This window comes from Mya arenaria, chromosome 13 (assembly GCF_026914265.1).
Source record: "Mya arenaria isolate MELC-2E11 chromosome 13, ASM2691426v1".
In the NCBI taxonomy this organism is placed as follows: domain Eukaryota; kingdom Metazoa; phylum Mollusca; class Bivalvia; order Myida; family Myidae; genus Mya; species Mya arenaria.
Window position 1 is genome coordinate 864,450 of NC_069134.1, and position 19,637 is coordinate 884,086.

The 19,637-nt window shown below is 41.0% G+C and overlaps 1 protein-coding gene across 3 annotated transcripts in view; it reads left to right on the forward strand.

Moving 5' to 3' along the window:
- LOC128213625 (potassium voltage-gated channel protein Shab-like) overlaps nt 1-19,637 on the forward strand; it is a 108,434-nt gene that overhangs the window by 43,090 nt on the left and 45,707 nt on the right. The window contains exon 1 of one of the 3 annotated variants that reach the window (XM_052919596.1): nt 7,000-7,037. The exons of the other annotated variants lie outside the window; for them this stretch is intronic. Coding sequence (XP_052775556.1) covers nt 7,015-7,037 — 23 coding nt within the window. The 5' untranslated portion in view covers nt 7,000-7,014. Of the gene's footprint in view, nt 1-6,999; nt 7,038-19,637 lie in introns of those variants that run through there. 3 annotated transcript variants of the gene reach the window in all.

Here is a 19,637-nt window from a genome sequence, read left to right on the forward strand (position 1 = left end):
TATACCAACTACCCCCCCAACTATATACCAACTACCCCCCAACTATATACCAACTACCCCCCCCAACTATATACCAACTCCCCCCCAACTATATACCAACTACCCCCCAACTATATACCAACTACCCCCCAACTATATACCAACTACCCCCCAACTATATACCAACTACCTCCCAACTATATACCAACTACCTCGCAACTATATACCAACTACCCCCCAACTATATACCAACTACCCCCCAACTATATACCAACTACCCCCCAACTATATACCAACTACCCCCCAACTATATACCAACTACCCCCCAACTATATACCAACTACCTCCTAACTATATACCAACTACCTCGCAACTATATACCAACTACCCCCCAACTATATACCAACTACCCCCCAACTATATACCAACTACCCCCCAACTATATACCAACTACCCCAACTATATACCAACTACCCCCCAACTATATACCAACTACCCCCAACTATATACCAACTACCCCCCAACTATATACCAACTACCCCCCCAACTATATACCAACTACCCCCCAACTATATACCAACTACCCCCCAACTATATACCAACTTCCCCCAACTATATACCAACTACCCCCCAACTATATACCAACTACCCCCAACTATATACCAACTACCCCCCAACTATATACCAACTACCCCCCAACTATATACCAACTACCCCCCAACTATATACCAACTACCCCCCAACTATATACCAACTACCCCCCCAACTATATACCAACTACCCCCCAACTATATACCAACTACCCCAACTATATACCAACTACCCCCCAACTATATACTAACTACCCCCCAACTATATACCAACTACCCCCCAACTATATACCAACTACCCCCCAACTATATACCAACTACCCCCCCAACTATATACCAACTACCCCCCAACTATATACCAACTACCACCCAACTATATACCAACTACCCCCCAACTATATACCAACTACCCCCCAACTATATACCAACTACCCCAACTATATACCAACTACCCCCCCAACTATATACCAACTACCCCCCAACTATATACCAACTACCCCAACTATATACCAACTACCCCCCAACTATATACCAACTACCCCAACTATATACCAACTACCCCCCAACTATATACCAACTACCCCCCAACTATATACCAACTACCCCCCAACTATATACCAACTACCCCCCAACTATATACCAACTACCCCCCAACTATATACCAACTACCCCAACTATATACCAACTACCCCCCAACTATATACCAACTACCCCCCAACTATATACCAACTACCCCCCAACTATATACCAACTACCCCCCAACTATATACCAACTACCCCCCCAACTATATACCAACTACCCCAACTATATACAAACTACCCCCAACTATATACCAACTACCCCCAACTATATACCAACTACCCCCCAACTATATACCAACTACCCCCCAACTATATACCAACTACCCCCCAACTATATACCAACTACCCCCAACTATATACCAACTACCCCCCAACTATATACCAACTACCCCCCCAACTATATACCAACTACCCCAACTATATACCAACTACCCCAACTATATACCAACTACCCCAACTATATACCAACTACCTCCCAACTATATACCAACTACCCCCCAACTATATACCAACTACCTCGCAACTATATACCAACTACCCCCCAACTATATACCAACTACCTCCCAACTATATACCAACTACCCCCAGCTATATACCAACTACCCCCCAACTATATACCAACTACCCCCCAACTATATACCAACTACCTCCCAACTATATACCAACTACCTCCCAACTATATACCAACTACCCCCAGCTATATACCAACTACCCCCCAACTATATACCAACTACCCCCCAACTATATACCAACTACCCCCCAACTATATACCAACTACCCCCCAACTATATACCAACTACCCCCCAACTATATACCAACTACCTCGCAACTATATACCAACTACCTCCCAACTATATACCAACTACCCCCCAACTATATACCAACTACCCCCCAACTATATACAAACTACCTCCCAACTATATACCAACTACCTCCCAACTATATACCAACTACCTCGCAACTATATACCAACTACCTCCCAACTATATACCAACTACCTCCCAACTATATACCAACTACCCCCCAACTATATACCAACTACCCCCCCCCCCCCAACTATATACCAACTACCCCCAACTATATACCAACTACCCCCCAACTATATACCAACTACCCCCCCAACTATATACCAACTACCCCAACTATATACCAACTACCCCAACTATATACCAACTACCCCAACTATATACCAACTACCTCCCAACTATATACCAACTACCCCCCAACTATATACCAACTACCTCGCAACTATATACCAACTACCCCCCAACTATATACCAACTACCCCCCAACTATATACCAACTACCCCCCAACTATATACCAACTACCCCCCAACTATATACCAACTACCCCCCAACTATATACCAACTACCCCCCAACTATATACCAACTACCCCCCAACTATATACCAACTACCCCCCCAACTATATACCAACTACCCCCAGCTATATACCAACTACCCCCCAACTATATACCAACTACCTCCCAACTATATACCAACTACCCCCCAACTATATACCAACTACCCCCCAACTATATACCAACTACCTCCCAACTATATACCAACTACCTCCTAACTATATACCAACTACCCCCCAACTATATACCAACTACCCCCCAACTATATACCAACTACCTCCCAACTATATACCAACTACCCCCCAACTATATACCAACTACCCCCCAACTATATACCAACTACCCCCCAACTATATACCAACTACCCCCCAACTATATACCAACTACCCCCCAACTATATACCAACTACCCCCCAACTATATACCAACTACCCCCCAACTATATACCAACTACCCCCCAACTATATACCAACTACCTCCCAACTATATACCAACTACCCCCCAACTATATACCAACTACCCCCCAACTATATACCAACTACCTCCCAACTATATACCAACTACCCCCCAACTATATACCAACTACCCCCCAACTATATACCAACTACCCCCCAACTATATACCAACTACCACCCAACTATATACCAACTACCCCCCAACTATATACCAACTACCTCCCCAACTATATACCAACTACCCCCCAACTATATACCAACTACCCCCCAACTATATACCAACTACCCCCCCAACTATATACCAACTACCCCCCAACTATATACCAACTACCTCCCCAACTATATACCAACTACCCCCCAACTATATACCAACTACCCCCCAACTATATACCAACTACCCCCCCAACTATATACCAACTACCCCCAGCTATATACCAACTACCCCCCAACTATATACCAACTACCCCCCCAACTATATACCAACTACCACCCAACTATATACCAACTACCCCCCAACTTTATACCAACTACCCCCCAACTATATACAAACTACCTCCCAACTATATACCAACTACCTCGCAACTATATACCAACTACCTCCCAACTATATACCAACTACCCCCCAACTATATACCAACTACCCCCCAACTATATACAAACTACCTCCCAACTATATACCAACTACCTCCCAACTATATACCAACTACCTCGCAACTATATACCAACTACCTCCCAACTATATACCAACTACCCCCCAACTATATACCAACTACCCCCCAACTATATACCAACTACCCCCCCCAACTATATACCAACTACCTCCCAACTATATACCAACTACCCCCCAACTATATACAAACTACCCCCCAACTATATACCAACTACCCCCCAACTATATACCAACTACCCCCCAACTATATACCAACTACCCCCCCAACTATATACCAACTACCCCCAACTATATACCAACTACCCCCCAACTATATACCAACTACCTCGCAACTATATACCAACTACCCCCCAACTATATACCAACTACCCCCCCAACTATATACCAACTACCTCGCAACTATATACCAACTACCTCCCAACTATATACAAACTACCCCCCAACTATATACCAACTACCCCCCAACTATATACCAACTACCCCCCAACTATATACCAACTACCCCCCCAACTATATACCAACTACCCCCAACTATATACCAACTACCCCCCCAACTATATACCAACTACCCCCCAACTATATACCAACTACCCCCCAACTATATACCAACTACCCCCCAACTATATACCAACTACCCCCCAACTATATACAAACTACCTCCCAACTATATACCAACTACCTCCCAACTATATACCAACTACCTCGCAACTATATACCAACTACCCCCCAACTATATACCAACTACCTCGCAACTATATACCAACTACCTCCCAACTATATACAAACTACCTCCCAACTTTACCGTCATTGATCACCATGACCTTTGAACTACGCACTCCGTTGAGTGCCTTCTAGCTTGACCACATAACAGAATTATTAAAGTGCATGCCGGAATAAAATACGGCTAAATTGCAATGCACAGTTATTCGTAGCATCCTCTTTTATAAACACACAATTAACACAAACAGAACATACTGATCTTTATACAACAAACTGTTTTTGCAATTGCTCACAAAACTTCAATAAACGATTTGATTGCATATAAATAAATAAATAAATATTTCTGTCATGTGTTAATGCCAAAAACTTGGAAATTAAATTCATAACATCAATGTTTTCATATGACTGCTATTTATAAACTTGGAAGTAAATAAGTGTTGAGCTGTTGTCACTGCTGTAGGAAATCCTTCGGATATATTGTATTTGCAGAGTGATCGAACTGGGAGACTTGAGAATGGCGAATTTCTGACGACTGGAAAATTTGTTTGCTATTCTTATTTTTTAATTTGTAATAATTGTTGATGCTGTAAATGAGATCCAGCTGCTTGAGTTATTGTATGATGATTGTTGTCCATGAACCAAAATCATGCAAATAATTATTTGCGTGTCGGGCAGCTTGGCGTTTTTCTCCGAATTGATCAGGACATCTATTAGCCATGAACGAGTTGAAATTGAAATACCCATTACAACGCTAAAAGCGAATGTATGTCTTAAAGACCAAAGTTGCGTGTTGCTGCTCAATTATTTATTTATATTTTGAAATATGAGTATGCACTCTGATTGCGCCCATGGACATGCTGTCGCTGCAGACTATCTGAACATTCTGCTGTATGGATCGAATTGTTTGATCAAGATATTCTCCAAATGTATCTCTTCTCCCATTAAAATATCGTGTTTCATAATATGTGTATGCCTGAAAAATCTAGTATCGATTGTGATGTTTATTTAGTTTGAGTTGTATACACAATTGTGTTGATTAACTTTCTATCGATTACGACGTATCTGTTACTTCTGCTCTATTTTATAAGCCAGTGTTTCCACAGCCGAATTGTAAACTATATATACGACCTGATCAATACATCGTTCTTTTGATATGAAAGGATTGTTTTTGATTCATTCACATACTATTTTCGGCAAATTATTAAAAGAGGATGACAGTGGTATAATGGTTTAAGTGTCTACATAGAGTGGTACAGGTGACTACCTGGGAGTGGTATAGGCGGCTAACCGAGTGTGGTTATAGGTCACTTCCCGAGAGTAGTAAAAGTTATTTCTCGGGAGTGGTAAAGGTCATTTCAAGGGAGTGGTTAAGGTGACTACTCGAGAGTGGTATAGGTGACTACCCTAGGGTGTATAGGTGACTACCCGTGGGTGTATAGGTGACGACCCAGGGTGTATAGGTGACTACCCGAGAGTGGTATATGTGACTACCCGAGGGTGTATAGGTGACTACCCGAGAGTGGTATATGTGTCTACCCGAGGGTGTATAGGTGACTACCCGAGAGTGGTATAGGTGACTACCCGAGGGTGTATAGGTGACTAACCGAGGGTGGTTAAGATGACTACCCGAGGGTGTATAGGTGACTACCCGAGAGTGGTATAGGTGCCTACCCGAGGATGTATAGGTGACTACCCGAGAGTGGTATATGTTTCTACCCGGGAGTGGTGTAGGTGACTACCCGAGGGTGTATAGGTGACTACCTGGGAGTGGTATATGTGTCTACCCGGGAGTGGTGTAGGTGACTATCCGAGAGTGGTATATGTGTCTACCCGGGAGTGGTGTAGGTGACTACCCGTGAGTGTTATATGTGTCTACCCGGGAGTGGTATAGGTGACTACCCGAGAATTGTATAGGTGACTACCCTAGAGTGGTATATGTGTCTATCCTAGAGGGGCATAGGTGACTAACACACGTCACAAATTAGCTAAATGAATAAGAATAAGTTATAAACTTAATTTCTGTCAATGCAATTAGCAAATTAAATATTCATGCACATGCGCTTCACGTGATACTCGTTTTTTCTGGGTTTAAACTCGCAATGCATGGAAGTATTGCGTGTCTCTTTGTTCTTTCCTTTGCCGGCCATTGATTGGATAATTATAACCACGATTGTCTGCTGGAAGCAAATCCGCAAAACAATATATCAGGAGTTTGACACCCAAGGGACATACGCACGCCAATTATTTCACCTGGTTGTTCGGGGCCGCCTGGCATATACTATCTGGTGTTGTTCTGCAAAGCCTTAATGCCACCCCAACATTCCGGTAATATTTCTGGAGTCACTCATTCTCAAAAGATCAACATATATTTCATAATTTGATCAGCAACCCCCGACTGTCATTACAGGCTTCAGTAACTCTCTTCCTGTGATAGTCATGCTTCAACAACTACACTAATATATGTGTACTAATATAGCCGTGATAATAACGGGATTATTGGGACCGTGGGATTATTATATCCTTAATTGTAGCAACGGTTAATTATATGACAATATGTTCATGTTTACGTTATTTGTACCAAAGTTGCCATCAGTTATTCGAAGGAGTTTTACATTTAAACTATTTGTGTTGTCTTGTTTATGGATTATCATGTTTGGAAATGTTAGATGCAATTCTGAGGAGGTGAGTTGACTTTATAGCTCTTTAAAATAAACTTGCACTAACCTAATGGTTGAAGCAACGAGACCCGATAATGAAATCTGGGATGCCATATCTAAAATGGTCAGCGAACAATTAAATAAACCACGTGATCAAATAAGTGCGTACATGCCTATGAGCGGTTATAATGTATTGTTGACTATGTATCACAGATGCGTGTTACGGAATAGCAACTACAGTAAACATTATAACTTATATTGTGACGTGTACCATATCGATATGCATTTGAAACCTATTTAAATAAAGTGACTCGCTCATTGTTTGTAAAATGCACTTTAAAAAAAAAAAAGTGTGGCAAATCCAAATGAGTGTTAAAACAAAAATACCAAAATCTGGAAACCTTCAGCAAATGTTGATATTTGCTCAAATGTCGTCTTTGAAAACCACAATTTTCATTGAAAATTAATAACGGCTGTGTTGTTTCGTGATTGGTTGATTGACATTACCACGTGATGTTAATAATGCATCATTAACAGGTCAACATATCCGGCGCTTTCGTTAAAGTCCCGGTGGCCGTATGGACTAGGTGACTGTTTTCTAATTTTTTCTTGACTTAACCGGCTTGGGTTTGAACCCCACTAAAATCCATTTTTTAAATCTATATATGTATATGTTCTGCAATTTCGATATCATAGAGTACAATAACGATAAAATAAGTGTTTTCAGATGCATAACCGGAAAAACAAATTTTTGGTCCAAAACCATGAGCGAGTCACTCTAAATCCTTATTAAATAAAACATTATTGTTTATGTCCTTGAATACTTTAAAATAGTGTGACGAATTTAGAAGAACGAAATGTTTGATTTTGTTGTTCAAATTGATACAACATACAAGATCTTTATTTCAAGTCGGGTAGATGATAAAAGAAAGATCAGCTCAATGAGCTTTTTTCCGCGCTGTTTGCCGGTATCGATAACGCCAGCAATGCTCACCAGAAACAATATTCCTTATCACCTCCCTTGTATAAAGTCTATGCCACTAGATGATAGTGAACTATAACCATACATGATTCATTTGCCACATGCAAGGAATTATATTTACATGCTTATTTTACTCCCCAAATGGTCGCCGCATTGTTCGTCCATCTAATCCTATTAAATGGAATTTCAATGAAACTTCAAACAGAGATATACGCCTTCACTTATTTTTTCACTTTTACGGTATGCATTAATAATGAATCTGCTGGTCCGGACCGTGACTGAAAGAAGTACGATAGGGAATTATATGAAAACGGACAAATATCTATAAGGTGGTGTGCAGTGCGGAAGAGATTTAAAACTACTTCATATGTTTACCGAATGATCTCCCCTTACCGTTTTATTACCCTAATGTTTTGTCCAGAACTTCATAAGCCTTTGAGGTATTGACTTCCAGCTTTATATACATATTTGGGGAGAAGTGCAGTGCATAAAACCTCGACTTTGTCTTTGTTATCACTTTTATACTAGTGTTTGTTGTTTTTTTGGAGAATATACGTTATTGAGGTAAAGTACAGTGCATAGGATCCATACCAATGTCTTTGGAATCATTTTTCTATGCATTCCACTCCTGAGATTCTTCCCTTCTATTTTCGGCAGGGGTCAGTAACAGCTTCATGTCCTATTTGGACACAAGCCCTCTCAAAATATGACAGAAGGGTTGATACGAGCTTCTGCTGGCATCCAGCTCCTTTGCCATATATAAATGGTAATAAACAAAACGGGAAGTATTTTCCAATTTCCTTTTTCTTTTCCGAATTTGTAATTGGGGAGCATACATCGTTTTCAACGATTGTCTTATTTTTCAAGTCTGATAAGTGCAGAATCCATGATGTATTAGGTGGAGCGATTACTCTCCTTGTTTCAACACAAACTCACCAAGAGTGTATAGGAATGCACTCGATAAAATACAGCGCTTTAAATTATACACAATACACAGAGAGAAGTTCGAAACATTTAAGCATCTTTCTTATCATTCTTAACATTTAGCCATTTTTGACTTATAACTGATTTCTCATATGTGATGATGAATTGGTCAATTCGTTGCTTATATAGGGTATAAAGCTGATTCCGTTCGCCCTTGTCTCTTCGAGAGACATTGTAAGCCACGCCAGGAGGTCCTTATATTACAAACATTGTCTGTAAAACGTCTTGTTCCCTCATTTGTTCGTGTCTTCATTGTATAGAGGTGATTGTATTATATCCCCTTATTGTATTTTTACATATATATACGATCAATCCTGATTGTTGGTATCATATACCATATTGCAGTCCCAGTATGTAGGACTGGTTTGTGACAATCAACTCGAGTTGGTTGGAATATATAAACACATCAAAACTGTTGTTGGGATTTTCGTAATTCGATCTTGTAGCTCTGTTTCTTGTAGCGCTGTGTCCTGAAGCGTTGTGTCTTGTAGCGTTATGTCATGAAGCGTTGGGTCTAGTAGCGTTGTGTCTTGAAGTGATGTGTCTTATAGCGGTGTGTCTTGTAGCGGTGTGTCTTGTAGCGTTGTGTCTTGTAACGTTATGTCTTGTAGCGAGTTGTCATGACGCGTTGTGTCTTGAAGTGGTTTGTCTTGTAGCGTTGTATCCGAAAGCGTTGTTTCCTGATGATTAAATATTTATTGATGTTGTGCCATTCACCGTTTCACTTCTACACTCCTCTACAAGTGTGATGATGTACACTGTTTGGTCGTGTGCCATATCTCGTCCTATACCTTGGTTGTTCTACAACATTTGATTCGCTATATTGCTCTACCATGCTTTGTTTTGTTTCAATGTGTCATTCTCACATTTGCTATCGTGTTCGTTCTCAACCGTGTTTCGACCCTTGCCATTCTTCCTCCCTTAACCATCCTGTTAGTTATAAAAAAAACTATTCTTACTATTTCAGACAGACTTTTACTAAAAATAACATGTGAATTTACATTGCATTTGGAGCTTGATTGAACACCAACATCTAATTGTGGTTATCTCTACCGTATTACTTGCAAATGTGTTAAATAGTTAAAAAGGGATATTCGGGTGATTTAAGTGTTAAAAGAGATTAACTGATTAAAAGAAGGGGTACATACCAAAAAAAGTGGGCTAGTTTTAAGCCAGACAGCGAGGTAGGAGAAGAGGTACATACGCCCAAAGAAAGACTCATTTTAAGTCAGACAGTGAGGTAGGAGAAGAGGTACATACGCCCAAAGAGGGGCTTGTTTATGTCAGGCAGCGAGGTAGGAGAAGAGGTACATATGCCCGAAGAGGGTCTTGTTTTAAGTCAGACAGTGAGGTAGGGGAAGAGGTACATACGCCCAAAGAGGGCCTCGTTTTAAGCCAGACAGTGAGGTAGGAGAAGAGGTACATACGCCCAAAGAGGGCCTCGTTATAAGTCAGACAGTGAGGTAGGGGAAGAGGTACATACGCCCAAAGAGGGCCTCGTTTTAAGTCAGACTGTGAGGTAGGGGAAGAGGTACATACGCCCAAAGAGGGGCTCGTTTTAATTCAGACAGTGAGGTAGGACAAGAGGTACATACGCCCAAAGAGGGCTTCGTTTTAAGCCAGGCCGCGAGGTAGGACAAGAGGTACATACGCCCAAAGAAGGCCTCGTTTTAAGCCAGACAGCGAGGTAGGAGAAGAGGTACATACGCCCAAAGAGGGCCTCGTTTTAAGCCAGACAGCGAGAAATAAATTCTAAGACAAAAAACAAATGGATTTGATGGCTACATTAGCCTGTCTCTTTAATTCATTCTGCCATTAAGATTGTGGGAAACACCGGCTATGATAAGTGACATCTTCCCTACATATATCGTTTTATCCACGTATTGATTCACAGAATTGTTGAACAATTGTAGATGTCTTAGGAAAATGTTGTCGAATTGAGCCAAATATTATGTTCATTCTACAATAAAGTATTCACTTCTTGCACGTTCGTCCGCAGACAATCCGAAATTTACGATATTTTTCATACATGTTCGCTAGGATTTATTGTGTCTTTGGGGACCAGTAGCCGGGAATCGGAGTGGCAGACAGTAGCATTATTGACAAGAAAATTATAGTCGTGAAATTGATTTGGAGAGGGTCTGTACCAGCATTCAAAACGCTAAATTAACTCCTGTTCTGCGTTAATGTTGCTAATGACCTTAAGATTCGTACATGTACTTGGATAAGTTTCAGAAGAAGTTTTGAACTAATCAGTTCATACCGGCGTATTCCTATTTCTCCTCCCAACCCTGCACTACTGCTGCCGCTATAAGTGTGGATCTCCTTTCGCAATTTCTTAAAACATATGCATTTAATATGAGTGAAAATGTTAATGTTTGACTATTTTACATTTAATATCTCCTACTATAATGATACACTTACCCTGATAAAGACCGGTATGATACAGAACACTTGCTCTCAAAAAAGAAAAGAAAAACATGTATGCCTATCTACCTTCCCTATATGTTGTGATGTTAGTGAAAATAAAGAACAATTTGTTTGGCCTAACTGTATGGGCGCACAGTTGTAGGGTTGTATGTCTAACTTGGTTGTATCTGGTTTGTCCGGCTTTTTTTTCGGCAATAAACGAATGTTTCTCTCAGCTGCGACTAAGCTTAGAAAATACTATGAACAGAACACACAACAGAACAGAACAGAAACAACAGGCAGTTCATTAAGAATTGAATGCAAACAGTACATCTTCTAAATACATATTAATTGTAAAACGTATTCTTATCACGTGTTTAAACATATACTTTTATTCATAAGTAATTATATTATAATACATTAAGGTAAGGCATGTACTAAAACTATTGACTATCGATAAATTACATAATTATAACTTTGTCAACAAGGGCGGTGAGGAGAATCAACATACCATTGATAGTAGTTTATAAAGTTTAAACAGTAAAATAACATAAGAATATGGTTTGTTACAGGTTGTTACAGTAAAGACTATAAACACACCTCCAAAACAGAACTATCACTAATAGCAGTGTTGTAGCCAGACTTAAAAAAACACCGAGGCAGAACGGTACATGAGTGTCCGGGGGCATGCCCCCACCCCCTTCGGACTTTTTTTTTGCAAGAAGCGATTTCCTGCATTCAGGAGTATCTTTGGTCAAGGGTTTGTGTACATTGAGGCAAATGAAGTAAGTCGAAAAGAGTTATTTTTAGAGCTATAGAAATTGTTATATGACAAAAAAAACACCCTCTTGTTAAATGTATCTATTATTCTACATATAAATTCGTTTATAACTGCATTTACATGTACCGTTTTAGGGTTATCAAACAGATTTCCAAAACCATGATTATATAGCGGCTTTTAACATTAGAAAAACAGTTTTATCATTATAAAAGTCATCTATGACCAGCCTGGTTATACTTCACCCGCATAATTGAGCCAACAATGGCGGCGAACAATTGACATTCTGTTTTGACTTTAAATCCAACCAAAGACTCTGATGTCAAATTTCCAGTATGGTAATGGTCTCATCTATCTGTATTTTACCTCGTTTACGTGTTCTAGAGTTCGTCCTTAATGTATTAACGATTAAAACTTCATATATTACACACTAAAGAAAGTATGAACAGGCCGATAAATATATGTGTGATGTCATTATATACATGTGACATCAAAAATGGTGAAACATGTATTTTAAGTTCATGACTTCATACATCCCATCCCCATACCTCACATTACACAAGGATTTGATCCATGGTTTTTCACCACTTTTAATCTAGTAGATGGTGACCGCACTGTTCGCTTTTATCAGCATTTTGTTACTAAACATTCCACTTTTCGACGAAATCCTGCAAGAACAAAACAAATATAAGTTAGGATAATGAAACTTGGTCTTTTGATAGAGGGCCTCGAGGAGAGAATACACATTTTTTGATTGTGGTTGCTATTGCAACGGAAATGTTGAAAATGCCACTTTTTGACTTTATATGTATATATATAAAACGTATTTAAAATCTTCATATATATGAAAGCTTAACTTTGTATATGGATAGAGAACCATATACGAATTATGAACACTTTTATGATTTAAAGAAATGTGGTTTGTATTGCAACAAAAACTTTGAAAATAACTCTATTTTTGAGTAGACTCTGCAATACTTCAAGACGTATGAAAGGCACGTAATGAAACTAGGTATGACGATAGAGGGCTGGTTGGAAATTATGCAAGTCGTTTTATTTTTTGGAGTCAAAATTGTGGTTGTCTGATTAATTGGTGTAATTCTTCATTGGCATTCATGTGACAGGGGTTTCGCCTTGTCTAGACGTTACCATTACCGATATTGAGGCTCACTGGCCATATCACAGCGCCATCGACACCCAAATCACTTGCATGCTTTAAAAACGCCCAAGAAATAGACAGGTTCTTCGTTAGAGATAAGAGTGTACTCAGCCTGACAATCAGTGCCATTTTTGGGAGAAACGGTCTGAAATCAAATGAGTTTTAGATGTTGCCCTAGATCAATGTCCATTCAGGTGGCCGCCCTTCCAATAACTACAAGTGTATGGTGCATGACGACTGTCAACATGCAATAAAAATGAAATAGAATTTTCCATATTCTGGCGTACGGACTAGTTTTTCAAAAAATCAATCTTCACCCAAAGCCCACCATCTCCCCCACCCCTCTGCAAGCCACGTTTTCAGTTCCATACATGGCATCCGGCGGGACCAACACAAACTACCATACACACAGGAAATGTACTAATAGTCTATTAAAACAATAATCTTCATCATCATTGAAATAGGTCAGAACATAGGTCTTTCCATTTATTACCATTGGTTTCATATGTATCATTGGTTTCATATGTATCATTGGTTCTTAATTTCAAATAATGCAAAAATGCATCGACAGAAAATCGCCTATCATTACATTTAGTTGAGTATAAATTTATTTCATTTGATTAAAATATACAAATATTATTGCACTTGTAAGAAGTTATATGCTAATTCATCGACAAACACACACAGTCGAAACTGGCCAAGATGTCTGCGAACTCAAGAACGGATGTTTTTTGTCGGTAACTAGGACTCAATGTCTCTTATAAATGCGTTATGGCGATTTTTAACAGAATTCTGCACTGCAGTATGTCTTGTGAACTTATTAACTTTTTAGCGGAATACAATAAATCATAAACCAAAATGTTTTTGTGTGAAGAGCAAGCGAAATAGTTGTGTCTGATTGTGTGAAGCAACAAGGTGCCAACCTGCAGGCGTCGGTGAAATCTTGCAAAAAAATGGATTCTTATTATTCTCGCAAATTAGCAGAATTGGTATTCATTTCCCCGAGGAAGCTGGGTAAGCAATTTAGAATAAACACATAAACACGATGGAAGGCATGAATTCCGTCTTACGACTCCATAGACAAATGATTATACTTTGAACATACTAAAACACGATTATCTCCCGAATAGAGATGTAGATATTATTAGCAAAAGAAGTAACATTACAACAGATATCAATTCCAGGGAAATGTATTTTTCATGGGTTTTCTCAAGACTTTAATGGCTTGTATTACAATTTTATTCCACTATCACTCTCCTACGCAGTTTTACCGATATCAGGGTGCCATAACAATTCAAAACTAACTTTACACCCAGGAAACCTTGTGAACCTTCATCACGTGTTATCGTTCAGCACGTTCGATGACTCTGGAATGTATTGAGATATTGACTATGTATATGTCTGAGTTCAATTTTGGCTATCTACAGTAAATAAAGCGGGGGGTACAGGGGAAGCCACTCGTGTTGGAATGAGAGATATAATAGATTATCTACCCCTTTTAAACACTGAAAGTATTCCAAATACTACCACTTACAAGACCTGTAACTGTTATTGTATTCTTTCTAAAAGGCATAACTAATATTATTCCGAAGTATGCCTGTGTCCCAATCACTTGGATAAGGGAGATAACTGACGAGTGGTCCTCATAATGCAAAGTGCTCTTGTAATATAGGAAGTGTTCAGTTTTCGTACTGTCAACATTAAACTAGTACTATTAGTATTTCGTCGTCAATCTTTTTACCCACTCTGATATTATGGAAACATGCACTTGGTCCCCTGACTGTAAGAACAGTGTCGCCATTATAACTGATATGACCAAGACCAAGGTATCCCTCTATGATCGAGTGTGGTGTTTTGGTACACTGTTCCAGCCAACATGCGTGTTTGTCATCGTCTCGACAATCGCTCACGGTGTTTACAGACATTAAAACCAGAACCTCATTACCAAAACGGGAGAGGATAGACGTAATGTTTTGAATTGAAGCTTTGTTTGCTAGTTAGGAGACGCATTATTTGTCTGGGGTCATGTACGTTGCAGGGGTTCTGAGGAAAACCAAGGAGAACACAAAGTACATGTGACGTTTGTTACTTCATGTCAGAAGGTAGTAAGTGACATAAAATGTACACATTATAAACACTCGTGGTTCGTCCATATATTGTTTTTTTCTCATTTGGATATGTGACTTTATTAATTATCTTCCGTATTACTTAAGTCGCCTACTTTACCATATAAAAAGATCCAATAAGCCATACGTCTCATGAGAAAAAACAACACAAAATTACAATTATATAGAATGGTACATACACATCAACAATTAGGAAAAGGCACACGATTTATGTTTGTACAATACCTGTATAAATTAATATTGTTTGCATCATTTCATAAATTATATGAGTAAATCTATTAATATAAAAAACCATGAAATGACTTACACTGGTCGAATATAAATGTTGAATATAAACACTGCATTGTTTTAATATCGGTAACAGCCGCCTGGCGACTGCGTCCATTCATGTCAAGCCTTCCTCACACTCTTGCGTGAATTGATTCAAACTAAACACTTCACACCGTCCACTTCACCTCGCCCATACATTTAGTTATACCTCTAATTCAGTGATGCCATTCACTGATTCATGCCCTTCCTCGGTGTTTGCCGTGAACACACATACTAGTGTGTCCACTTGGTCTGCCGTGTTCTCACATACCGGTGTGTCCACTTGGTTCTGCCGTGTTCTCACATACCGGTGTGCCCTCTTGGTTTGCCGCGTTCACATATACCGGTGTGTCCACTTGGTCTGCCGTGTTTTATGTTCACAAATACCGGTGTGTCCATTTGTGTGCCGTGTAAACATATACCGGTGTGCCCACATGGTTTGCCGCTTTATCATATACCGGTGTGTCCATTTGGTCTGGCGTGTTCACATAAACCGGTGTGTCCACTTGGTCTGCCGCGTTCACATATACCGGTGTGCCCACTTGGTCTGCCGCGTTCACGTATACCGGTGTGTCCACTTGGTCTGCCGCGTTCACATATACCGGTGTGTCCACTTGGTCTGGCGTGTTCACATAAACCGGTGTGTCCACTTGGTCTGCCGCGTTCACATATACCGGTGTGCCCACTTGGTCTGCCGCGTTCACGTATACCGGTGTGTCCACTTGGTCTGCCGCGTTCACATATACCGGTGTGTCCACTTGGTCTGGCGTGTTCACATAAACCGATGTCTCCACTTGGTCTGCCGCGTTCTCATATACCGGTGTGTCCACTTGGTCTGCCGCGTTCTCATATACCGGTGTGTCCACTTGGTTTGCCGTGTTCACATATAAAAATTGGTCTGCCGCGTTCACATATACCGGTGTGCTCTCTTGGATTGCCGCCGTCACATATTCCGGTGTGTCCACTTGGTCTGCCGTGTACACATATACCGGTGTGTCCACTTGCTGTGCCATGTTCACACAAACCGGTGTGTCCACTTGGTCTGCCGTATTCTCATATAACGGTGTGTCCACTTAGTGTGCCATGTTCACACAAACCGGTGTGTCCACTTGGTCTGCCGCGTTCACATATAGCGGTGTGTCGACTTGGTCTACCGTGTTCTCATATACCGGTGTGTCCACTTGGTCTACCGTGTTCTCATATACCGGTGTGTCCACTTGGTCTACCGTGTTCTTATATACCGGTGTGTCCACTTGGACTGGCTGGTTCACATAAACCTGTGTGTTCACTTGATTTGCCGTATTCACGCATACCGGTATGACCACTTGATTTGCCGTATTCACGCATACCGGTGTGACCACTTGATTTGCCGTATTCACACATATTGGTGTGACACTTTGATTTGACGTATTCACACATATCAGTGTGCGGTGTGACCACTTGATTTGCCGTATTCACACATCGGTGTGACCACTTGGGTTGCCGTATTCACACATATCGGTGTGACCACTTGATTTGCCGTATTCACACATATCGGCGTGACCACTTGATTTGCTCTTCTTTGTTTTATGTAGAGTATTTGTTTGAGCATTGCTTGTTTATTTTTAAGCGTGAATAAGCATATCCTTTTTCATACTTTGGATACAAGTTATGCCCTTCGAAAATGCATTAAAACACGTGCGACGGTAGTTGTATGACATTTGTATGTGTTCAATACACAATCTTTAATTCAGTGTAGCTGAATGGTGTTGTAGCACGGTACGTGTTCATTGTAGAGGTGGGCTCCTACACAGTGTCCATTACCCATTTTATTACAAAATACTAAATGCTTAGTTACGGTTCGAGCGGGTCAATATCAGAAAGAGAAGCAACTATAATATCACAATGAGCTCGTGAAGAAACCAGAAGACTGTCAATCTTAGTATTCTGTACGGTGGCACAGTCGTGTTTTTCTCGTTTAAAACGACTCACATTTCTCGTTCAAGCGACATATTGGTCAATCAGAATGAAATATTAAGAATCGAACGTACCATAGATCAGCCGTTCTTCGTTCATGTTTATCCGCTGGTATTAGGCGTTTCTGATTGGCCAATAATGTCGTTTAAGTCATTTTAACGCGATACGTAAGTCTTTTAACAACTGACTACCTATACTAAATTGCTTTAACGAGATACTTAACGACTTAAGTCGTTTTAACGACTCATGACTTCCACTAAGTTGTTTAAACGAGATACGTAAGTCGTTTTAACGAGATATTTCCCTTATATGCCAACGTAGTTCTGCTATTAATGCAACACTTGATTAACCTTGTCGCATACCACTTACCACTGTAAACCTACCGATGTAAGCCTACCACTGTAAACCTACCTCTGTAAACCTACCACAGTGAACCTACCACAGTAAACCAACCACTGTGAACCTACCCATGTGAACCTACCACTGTAAACCCGTAAAGCTACCACTGTAAATCTACCACTGTGAACCTACCACTGTAAACCTGCCACAGTGAACCTTCCACAGTAAACCTACCACTGTGAACCTACCACTGTGAACCTACCACTGTAAACCTACCACTGTGAACCTACCACTGTGAACCTACCACTGTAAACCTACCACTGTGAACCTACCACTAAGAACCTACCACTGTAAACTTACCACTGTAAACCTACCACTGTAAACCTACCACTGTGAACTTACCACTGTGAACCTACCACTGTGAACCTACCACTGTGAACCTACCACTGTGAACTTACCACTGTGAACTTACCACTAAGAACCTACCACTGTGAACCTACCACTGTGAACCTACCACTAAGAACCTACCACAGTTAACCTACCACTGTGAACCTACCACTGTGAACCTACCACTGTGAACCTACCACTGTAAACCTACCACTGTGAACCTAACACTGTGAACCTACCACTGTGAACCTACCACTGTGACCCTACCACTGTGAACCTACCCCTGTGAGCCTACCCCTGTGAACCTACCCCTGTGAACCCCTGTGAACCTACCCCTGTGAACCCCTGTGAACCTACCACTGTGAACCTACCCCTGTGAACCTACCTCTGTGAACCTACCACTGTGAACCTACCCCTGTGAGCCTACCCCTGTGAACCTACCCCTGTGAACCCCTGTGAACCTACCCCTGTGAACCCCTGTGAACCTACCCCTGTGAACCTACCCCTGTGAACCTACCCCTGTGAACCTACCCCTGTGAACCTACCACTGTGAACCTACCACTGTGAACCTACCACTGTGAACCCCTGTGAACCTACCACTGTGAACCTACTACTGTGAACCTACCCCTGTGAACCTACCCCTGTGAACCCCTGTGAACCTACCACTTTGAACCCCTGTGAACCTACCCCTGTGAACCCCTGTGAACCTACCACTGTGAACCCCTGTGAACCTACCACTGTGAACCCCTGTGAACCTACCACTGTGAACCTACTACTGTGAACCTACCCCTGTGAACCTACCCCTGTGAACCCCTGTGAACCTACCACTTTGAACCCCTGTGAACCTACCTCTGTGAACCCCTGTGAACCTACCACTGTGAACCCCTGTGAACCTACCACTGTGAACCCCTGTGAACCCCTGTGAACCTACCACTGTGAACCCCTGTGAACCTACCACTGTGAACCCCTGTGAACCTACCACTGTGAACCCCTGTGAACCTACCACTGTGAACCTACCACTGTAAACCTACCACTGTGAACTTACCACTGTGAACCTACCACTGTAAACCTACCACTGTGAACCTACCCCTGTGAGCCTACCCCTGTGAGCCTACCCCTGTGAACCTACCCCTGTGAACCCCTGTGAACCTACCCCTGTGAACCCCTGTAAACCTACCCCTGTAAACCCCTGTGAA